Source organism: Andrographis paniculata, unplaced genomic scaffold, assembly GCF_009805555.1.
Source record: "Andrographis paniculata isolate CXL003 unplaced genomic scaffold, ASM980555v1 Contig69END, whole genome shotgun sequence".
NCBI classification, from domain to species: domain Eukaryota; kingdom Viridiplantae; phylum Streptophyta; class Magnoliopsida; order Lamiales; family Acanthaceae; genus Andrographis; species Andrographis paniculata.
In genome coordinates, this window is record NW_026137605.1 from 5,690,012 (window position 1) to 5,700,775 (window position 10,764).

The window sequence follows — 10,764 nt, forward strand, 5'->3', positions numbered from 1 at the left end:
CCAAAATTGATAATTACGATATAAAATGAGACCAAAAATAATATTTATTCTTAAATATTATTGTATATTTATAAAAATAAAATTGATACTAATATTAATAAATAATAAATAATTATAAATAATATAACAAAATAATAATGTAATAATATTTTTATATATTTAAATGATAGACACATAATGGCGTTTACAATTTCCTTTTTAATGATAGACATCGTATTCCGCGCTACGGCGCCTTAAAATTTTTCAGAAAAAGAATAAAAAGTCAGACACATATAAAGACGGAATATTTTGTGCCAAATTTTTTTTTTTCATTATTATAACATTAATGGGTGTTAATGGAGTGAGTTTGGGTCTAAAAAATTTGGTTCGAGAAGGGTTATGGATTTTGAGTTTTAGACTCGGTCAGGTTTAGGGCGGATTATGGGTTTTACTATAAACACATTTCACTCCGGACTCGGATCCGAGCCCGGATATTTTAATAATTATTATAATTTATTTATATTTTTATACAATATAAATTATATTATTTTTTATTTAAAAAAATTAAATATAAAGTAGAACTTCAATTCTAAATTAAATTTATGTTACCATTTGTTTCTCCTACAATTCTCTTTATAATTGCTATTACTGCTGACCGCCATCACTACGAACTATCGTCAATATTTTATTATTCTTATTTTTAAAACTATAATTTTTTGGTATTTTGACACATATTTTTTTTTAGTATTAAATTATTTTAAAAAAACTTTATTTTATTCTTTTTTTTTAAAAAAAGGGCTTTGTCGGGTTAACCCCGAACCCTGAGGGTTCTATGCGGGACGGGTCCTGGGGCCAGGTTGAAGTGGGGTGGGGCGGGTCTTAGATCCTAATATTTTCTAGCGGGGCGGGTCCCGAGGCCTGCAAAACCCGTCCCGTTGACATCACTACTCCGTCTCGTTAATTTATTTGCCTTAGCGGAAGGTTTATGTATTCTTTAATTAGTAAGTAATTAAAAAATATATTAGTAAAAATAATTATAGATTAAGATTAAATTTGATTAAAATTAAAAAATTAAAAATTATGAATTTTTAAAATATGATTAAAGTATATAATTATATATATTTGTACACTCCAAAACTCAACCATAAGGCCCAATCCATATTGGGAGCCCGACCCAGGGAGAAACACGGCCCACAAGAAGGCCCAAATCAGTGAGATACTTGGTCAAAGAAGAGACGGATAAAGCATAATTTGAAAGTGAGAAGAATTCGGGTGAGGTTGGAGAAAAATAAGGGAGTACACCTTATCCGAACAAGGTTTAGAGAATAAAAGGGAAACAAGACGCCGTGAAAAGAATCTCATCCTCTTCAACATTAATTATTTTCTTTGCAATTTAATTTCCACAGTATTTTTTCAGAATTTTTACAGCTTTCTTCGATTAATTTCAATTTAATTTTCAGTTTCTTTCGTGTTCAATTTACCTTCTTTTTCCGTTAATTATTCGGATATCGCGAGATAGCCCGGATCCTTTCTTGAGAAGGCTGGGGAACCTTTCGAACAAATCAATTCCGACAGGCTTTTCCGATTAAGCCGTCGGTGGCGATTTTTTTACGACAACAATATTTTTAAAAAATACAAATTATATAGAATGGACCAAAAAAAAAAAATAGTAGATAAATTAGGAAGAGAATATTTGTCATGCATTTTTAAGATATATAGAATAAGAAATTTAATACGATAATATATATATATATAATTTATTAATTCATGGCGTTTTATTTTACCTCTAAATATGGAATGTAATTGACACAACAATAGCTTATATATAACTAATTAAATCATACTCCCTCCGTTCCAGATACCATGTCCATGTTGCCGTTTCTATCCGTCCCACATACCATGTCATTTTCCTTTTTTGGAAAATGATTACACACTTTAATCTCATTTTAAATTTTTAAATTTTTTTTAATTTTAATTAAACTAATTAGTTATCTTAATCTTAATTTATAATTATTTATATTATAGGATAATTATTTTCACTAATACATTCTTAATTATCTACTAATTATACCCCTCCTAAAATACCGTGTCTACAGTGTAGCAGACACGGTATCTGGGATGGAGGGAGTATTAATTATAATTCCCACGTATATGAATGTATATATATAATAGAATTATGAAGAACTATTAGCAAAAGCTGAGCCGGACTACTAAATAGATTTTACGAAATACTCCCTCCGTCCTAGATAAGATGGACGCATTATTGTAGATATGAGAATTTAGGTAATTATAATTAATAAGTAATTAAGAAGTATAATAGTAAAAATAATTATAAATTAAGATTAATATAAATAAATAGTTTAATTAAGATTAAAAAAGATTAAAAATTAAAATTTTTAAGATATGATTAAAGTGTATAATCAATTTTCCAAAAAAAAAAAAAAGACATTATATGGGATGGACGAAAGTAAAAAATAAGGGTTAATTATGTGGAACGGAAGGAGTAACATTTATGAAAAGAAATCCATGGACAAGATGGGAAACAAATTGAACAATCAAAATAAAGTATCTTAAAACATGTTAACATAGCTCTAATTGTAAATTAGCAAGCGCAAAATTCCGATGGTTGCGGCGGTGGATCCGGCAGCTCTAGCAGCAGGGTGGTCCGCTAGCAGGGACGGAACTACACTACACTAGGGCTTGGGGGTCAATTGACCCTCCAACCCAATTTTTTATAATATTTTTAGTCTTAAAAATATTAATTTTTATGTATTTATATACAATTTGCCCCCTCAAAACTATCCAAATTTATATATAATTTTGTCATTATTTTTTATTTAAATTTATTAGTTAAATATTAAATAAATTTTAACATTTTGCTCCTTCGGAATTTATACGCTAGTTTCGTAACTGTCCGCTAGGGTTGTTGGGCAAGAGAAAAGTGGCAGTTGAGGGTGAAAAACAAATTATGTGTAAAATAAGTGTGGTGAGTAAATGTGAATGTAGATGAAAATAAATAAGAATGTGAAAAATAATTGAGTTAAAAAAATCTCGCCTAAAAATATTATATTTTGGATAAGATATTTATGTGTATTTTAATTTAAATTATAGTTATGGATAAATAAATTTAATTAAAAATAATACTATCTTCATCCATTTAGAATGTTAACATTTGTTTTTTGCATGCTGATATTTGAATATTAATTATTATATCAAAAGTTGTACCAATCAAGAGAAAAAAACAAATATACTTCTATTAGTGCTTATAATACAGATACAATGAAAATTGTATAAAAAATAATACAAATATAAATATATTTTTAATATTAAGTATAATGACGCAAAAAGTATATGTAAACTTATTAAATGGACGAAGAGACTACATAATATTTATTCTTCCTAAAAAGTATTTTATTAATAAAAGATTGAATATATTGTAATTTTACCTTGAGTGAATTATAAATGATATTCACGTTCTATTAATTTTAATTAATTAAACTTGATTTATTAAATTTTATCAGAGAAAATTGCAAAAATATCCTCAACGTATGCCAAATTATCACGTTTGTTATTTATTTAGCTTGCTGATAAAATATATCATATACATTTACAAAAGTCGACATTTGTCTTCCGACCGCGCACGAAGTTTGTTCCACGTGCGATCAGAGGACAAAAATAACTATTTTTGTAAACATGCAAACTATATTTTAGCGAGATACATACAGAACAAAAGTATCAATTAAATATACGTGAACAATATTTCTACGATTTTCTCAATTTTATCATGTTGAAAAATCAAATAAAAAATATAATTGATTTACCTTCTAATTAAAATTATTTATGAACATTAAAGATATTAATATAACTTAGTGTATATAAAATATTATATGTACGTAATTTATTATATATATTTTAAAAAATAATAATAATAATCTAAATATGTATAATTAAATTTATACAACAACAGTGAAATTAATCATAATTTTAATGGGCAACATGAACCAAAATAAAAAATGGTTCCATCCTGCATAAAAAATAAAATAAAATTGAGGTGTTGGAATGGGGGCAAGAGGTAATTTAAAAAAAAAAAAAAAAGTAGAATTAAAAGTCGAAATTTTGATTAAACAAAATCACATACTACCCATATCAAGTAATGTCTATTTTGTAGATCAAGTAGTTATTAGTGTGCGATATAAAAGATAATAATGTAATATTATTATTTTTGTATTTAAATTTATAAATATATATATGTTTATTATGTAATATAATTACATTAATTTCAATTATATTACTTCTTTCGTCCCGGTGCAAGGTTGCCATTTGATTTTTGCGTAATTGTATTTGACATTAAAAATATTATTATATTTGAATAATTTACTCCATAAATATCATTGTATTTGTATTATAATAGATTAATAAACATTGTTTTTTTCTCTTAATTTGTACTATATATTGATATAATAATTAATATTCAAATATCAACATGCAAAAAGTTAACAAACTTCTTGCGAGAGGGAGAAAATACTATATAATATGTTAATATCTTTATTAATTTTTTTTTACTTATTTTAATATTATTTCGTGACTGGAATTGAAACAATTCATATTTTGGATTTTTTTTGCAACTTATTTTGAAACAATTCAAAGTCTCAAAATATTTGATGTGACTTGTTTAGGGACAACTTTTATTGTCGAAACATATTTTGTGACTCATTTCGACATAATTCATGTTCTTATGTTGAGACAGTTTCTATTCTCGAAATATATTTTGCAACTTATTTCGAGACAATAAATACTCTCGAATTATTTTGTGATTCATTTTGAGACAATTCAAACTCTCAAAATATTTTTTCACAACTTTTATTGAGACAATTCAAATATCATAATATTTTGTATGATTTATTTCGAGATAATTTTACTCTCGGCACATATTGTGTGATTCGTTTCGAGCTAATTCATGTTATCAAAATATATTTTTCGACTTATTTCGAAACAATTTGAGATAACGTATACTCTCGAAATACTTACGGGACTCATTTCAAGACAATTCATACTCTTGAGATATTTTTCGCTATTTATTTCGAGACAATTCAAATACCAAAATATTTTTTGTTTTATTTTGAGACAATTTAAATATCAAAATATTTTTTGACTTATTTCGAGACAAACTTTACTCTTTGAACATAATTTGCTGCTTGTTTTAAGACAACATATATTTAAGGATTATTTCCGTGACTTGTTTCAAGTCAATTCATACTTGTGAAATATTTTTTTGCGATAATCTAAACTCTCAGAATAATTTTCGGAACTTATTTTGAGACAATTTATTTTCTCGTTGGTGTTTCGATACACAATACATTATCACAAAATAATTTTTAAAGTTATGATAAAAAAAAAAGTATCATAAGAATGTCTCAAACTATGATCGAAACACTAATTTGTTTCAAAAAAAAAAAATACCTTTTCTAATATGAATGTCGATGGTTCAAAATGAAGATATGACATCCATTAAAATAAAAATAAATTAAATCAATAATGTCAGAAGTGGGATTTGAACCCACGCCCTCTTACGAAGACCAGAACTTGAGTCTGGCGCCTTAGACCACTCGGCCATCCTGACTAAGATGTTTATCTAAGATAAATATATTTATTTAAATACTTTGGACCAAGCATAGAATACACAATGCATTGGCGCAAATGCAAATATATACTTCCTCCGACTCCCTAGACACAGTATCTGCTACACTGTAGACACGGTATTTTAGGAGGGGTGTAATTAGTAGATAATTAAGAATATATTAGTGAAAATAATTATCCTATAATATAAATAATTTTAAATTAAAATTAAGATAACTAATTAGTTTAATTAAAATTTAAAAATAAAATTAAAAAATTTAAAATGATATTAAAGTGTGTAATCATTTTCCAAAAAAAAAAGTGACATAATATGCGGGACGGACAGAAACGGCAACGTAGACATGATATCTGAGACAGAGAAAGTACGATGGATGAGATCTTGCTAAGATGAAGCCAGCTGCATTATATTGAAGAAAGGGATCCAATACTTGCTGGTTGATAATATAATAAGTTACACTACAGTTGATGACATGCTTATGCTTGTTATATATATTGATTTTAATTAAATAGATTTATTTATTTATTAAGTTATCGAGGTGAGTGATGGTACTGTACTGGAGATCATCGAAGGGGCTTGCAAGGTTTCCAGAGCAAGCCGCAGTAGCATTTTTGTAGAAGCCTTTGCATTAATTAAATAAGTTTTATTTTTTTATTTTATTATTATTTTTTTAATTATATTTTAAAAATAAATACCGGCCGTGACCTTTATTTCCAGGCTGAAATATAAAAATATGGCTGAAGAAGCTAGTCTCATTGTACTTTTTGGTTCCCCACTCATTCTCTTTCTTTGCCATGTCATTGATATTTTTAAATTTGTTTTTCTTTTCTCAATTTCTATCTTTCTATTTCCTACTTCCTCCGTCTCGAAACTAAATATTCATTTGCTTTTTGCACGTAGTTTTAGAAATATTAGTATTATATTACGATATAGGAGGAATAATGTAAAAATGACTAAAATAACCTTATTAGTATGTGTGATATAAAGACAATGACATTTATGTAATATATTGTAAGTTGTAAGGGAATTTGTAATGTTAGGTAGATAGTACGGTTATTAAAAAAAGAAATGGATACTTTGATATGAGACGGACTAAAATGAATAAATGGATATTTTGTTATAGGACGGAGGAAGTATTTTTTTGACTTTGTATTTTGATCATTACGTATGAAGTAAAGTTTAAAAATTCATCATTCTATTTCTGACTGGATAAATAAGCATTGGAGGCTGTTTTAGGTCGTTACCATTGGTGTTGCTCTGGCTGACTGGCTCGCTGGCTGGCTGGCTATACATGCAATGCAATCCATCATTTTTTAATAGGTTATATCCCATTCAATGAAAAATCAACTATTTATCTAAAATTTTTCCCTAAAAACATCAAATCAAATATTTATTTTTTATTTTTTATATTATTCTAAAAATCAAATTTTACATTTAAAACATCACATCAACACTTATTTATATCGCATCATATAACTATTCAAATTCAAGATTTTTACTATTCAAATCCAAACTCAAAATTCAAACCTCCAAACAAACACACAAGTGAAACTTCTTCATGGCATCAGATAAGTACTCCCTCCGTCCAATGCAACTTGGGTATATTATCGTAGATACGATAATTTAAGTAAAGTATAATTAGTAAGTAATTAAGAAGTGTATTAGTAAAAATAATTATTGTATAGTAAAATATAATTATAGATTAAGATTTAATGTAACTAAATAGTTTAATTAAAATTTAAAAATTTAAAATTAAAATGCGATTAAAGTGTATAATTATATTTCCAAAACTAAAATGAACAAATTATATAGAATAAACGAAAATAAAAAATATAGACAAATTATGTAGAACGGAGGGAGTAAAAAATATGTTAGATCATCCGTCACATGAAGTGATTAAATAGTGGTCATTTGGGTAAATAGTTATTCAGAAGGAATTTTCTTGAGATTACTCTTTTTAAATTTGGTAAGAGCTTTTTTTTTTTTTTTTTTTTTAAACTTTTTTTTTTTTTTTTTTAATGAGCATTTATTCTTGCAATGATAATTATAAGTTGAGATTACTGGTGGTGTGCTTTATGACTCCATTCTATGATTATATATGCATGTTAAACTTGTTCGCAATTGATTCCTACTTCTTTCTCTATGTTCAATAAGAGCTGTACTAACAGTGCACGGTTCTTAGCCAGTTAGCCTTAACATCAGTGACATGGTTGCAAAATTATCCAACAAAATTAAAAAAAAAAAAAAAAAAACCAAATAAAATGACTAAGGGGTTGTTTGGTTCGTGGATTTGGTGGGATTCCATGAGATTTGGATTTTAAAATTCTAATCAATCCACGTTTGGTTATAAAATTGATAATTAAATTTTAAATGCATGAGATTTTAAAATCCTGCAAATACAAGATTTTTTAGTAATAGTGTACCCCTGTTACTTTAAAATCTCATGTCATTGCATTTTTTATTTTACTATTATACCCTCCCATAAAAAAATCATATTTCTTTTCATTTTTAATATTAAATATATATATATATAATTTACATTCAAATTATATTTTATTGGTTTTATAAAATATAATATTATATGTAAGCATACTACTGCAAATCATATACTTATTTATAAAAATGTTATATATATATTTAATTCTTTTACTAATGATAATTTAAATAAATTAATAATTTAAAATATCAATTAATAATTTAAATTTATTTTAATGGTGTATTAATTTTGTATTTTTAGTTTAAATTGTTTTTTTATATTAAATATGAGAAAGAATGTCGATAGTATAAAAAATAATTAAATTATCGTATTTTTTAGTGTATAGATTATATGTTACAGTATATATTTTGTATGAATATATATTATATCTTTTATTATTAATCGAAAATCGTATTAAATTATTTTTTCTTAGAATACACTAAATTTAGTAATAAATAAAGTTTACGGAAAAAAAAGATGTAAAGTTTAATTTATCACAATAAATAAAACCCGTAGAAGGATAATTACGTCATTTAAAATATCAAAAATCAAAATCCTTAAACCAAACACCCCCAACCAAACACAGGATAGGATTCCAAATCTAAATACAGTAAATCCTATCACATATAAATTCTACTGCAAAAATCTCAATCCCATCAAAAAAATCCTTGAACCAAACAGCCCCCAAGAGAAAAGATATATTTAAAATAAATTTAAATATTTTTATTAAAAATGATAGAATTTAATAAAAATACATTCATAAAAAATTTATACATTAATTTTAAAAAATTTAAAATATTACATTTCTTACAAATAAGCATAAAATATTACATAATTAAAAGCAAAATAAAATACAATATTAAAATAATCATAAAACATTATAAAATATAAATTACTCTAAATGAAGGAAAAAAAATCTAACCATTTTGTATTAATTCTTTCAACAATTTTTCCTTAGTCCTTCTCCATTAGGAATTAGTTGATCCTTTGCTAGCAAATTGTTCAAAGATTTTATAGTTTTTTGCTTGAATTTTTCTCTGTTGTTGCTCCATTTGTTGACTTGTGTATCTTTAGCTTTGATACTAGCAAAATATTCTTCATAATTATTAGAACTAGACTATTTTCTTGACACTCTTTTTTTCTTCTTTTTACATGCCGTCACACTGGAGGACTGATAATATGAGAATTATCATCACTATCACTGCATGGTATTGTTGGATTAGAATTAGATGAATATCTACTAGCTTTATCGAATGCAGATAGTATAATAATTTAAATATAATATATAGTTTTTATTTAATAGATTATTTTACTTAAACGCAAAGTAGTATAATATATAGAAGAATATTTTTAAAATATATGTTGTATAAATTTTGTATTAAATAAAATAATAAATTTATTGATGCGGAATAAAGAGAAATTTTAAAAACCATTTTATATTATGAGGAAAGAACGTGATGAGTTTTTAACGAGATAAAATATAAGAACAATTCTTAGACTGATTGCATTGCACATGGCCTAAGGTATTAACAGGGCCGGCCCTGGGCCCGGGCGAGAGGGGCGCCTGCCAAGGTCCAGAGCAAATAGGGGCCCATTTCGCATTTATAAGCGTAATAAATATATACATATAATTTTTATAAAAGAGGTTATATTAATTATAATATTTATGAAACATGGTATTCTAGATTAACAATAATAATATTTATAATTTCAAAACTAATTAATAGTAATGGTATAATAGGTATTAACTTCACTGTACCTACATCCTAGGAGAAGATGGAAACGAATCGACAAATCTCTCACAATGGTTAGTATTTTTTTTTTGTTTTGATTTTTTCATTCTATTCATTTTAAGAAATAAATAGTTCAATTTTTGCTATATTTTTATACTGATTTTTCGACCATCGGAATGATTTGCAGCCCAGTGATAAGGTTCTTTAGCCAAATCGCTTGCTGTTATGCCTCAAAACATGCCACAAACTTAGCTTCCATTGTAAAACTAGTAACGAGTGTCTGTTTGGAACTACGCCAAGCGATGGTCCCACCAGCCAACATATAAACATATCCAGATGTAGATTTTCTACTATCTTGGCATCCCACAAAATCGAAGTCAGAGTATCCAACGATCTCCAATTGGTCTGACCTCCTATGTGTGAGCATGTGATTACTAGTTTTCTTCAGGTATCTCATCACCCTCCTGGCTGCCTTCCAGTGATCCAATTCAGGATTACTGAGGTATATGTCTACCACACCGACTATGTACGCAATATCTAGATGCATACATACTTGTGCATACATGAGGCTCCCAACTGCTGAGGCATAAGGGATCTTTTTCATTTCCTCAAATTTCCAAATTTACTTTAGGGCAATGGCTAAGACTTAATTTCTCTCATTAATCTATAAGGGTATCTCCTGACTTGCATTTCTGCATGCTGAATCGCTTGAGTATTTTATCAATATAGCTCTTTTGATATAATCCAAGAATACACCGAGATCTATCACAATATATTTGGATCTCTAATACAAAAGATGTTTCACAAAGATCTTTTATCTCAAAGTTACTCGAAAGAAATTTCTTAGTTTTGTGCAACATGGCCACATTATTTGTGGAAAGAAAAATATCATCCACATACAAAACTAAGAAAATAAATTTGCTCCCACTGAATTTTTGATA

The 10,764-nt window shown here is 26.7% G+C and overlaps 1 protein-coding gene and 1 non-coding gene across 2 annotated transcripts; both read right to left on the minus strand.

Annotated features, from left to right (window-relative positions):
• Positions 1 to 5,515: 5,515 nt before the first annotated feature.
• On the minus strand, positions 5,516 to 5,599 carry TRNAL-CAA (transfer RNA leucine (anticodon CAA)). Its single transcript has one exon. It is a non-coding gene; the product is annotated as a tRNA-Leu (tRNA).
• A 4,447-nt stretch (positions 5,600 to 10,046) lies between these two features.
• LOC127263958 (secreted RxLR effector protein 161-like) lies at positions 10,047 to 10,427 on the minus strand. Its single transcript, XM_051293280.1, has one exon. The coding sequence runs from the start codon at positions 10,425 to 10,427 to the stop codon at positions 10,047 to 10,049; it is 381 nt and encodes a 126-aa protein (XP_051149237.1).
• Between the last annotated feature and the right edge of the window lie 337 nt (positions 10,428 to 10,764).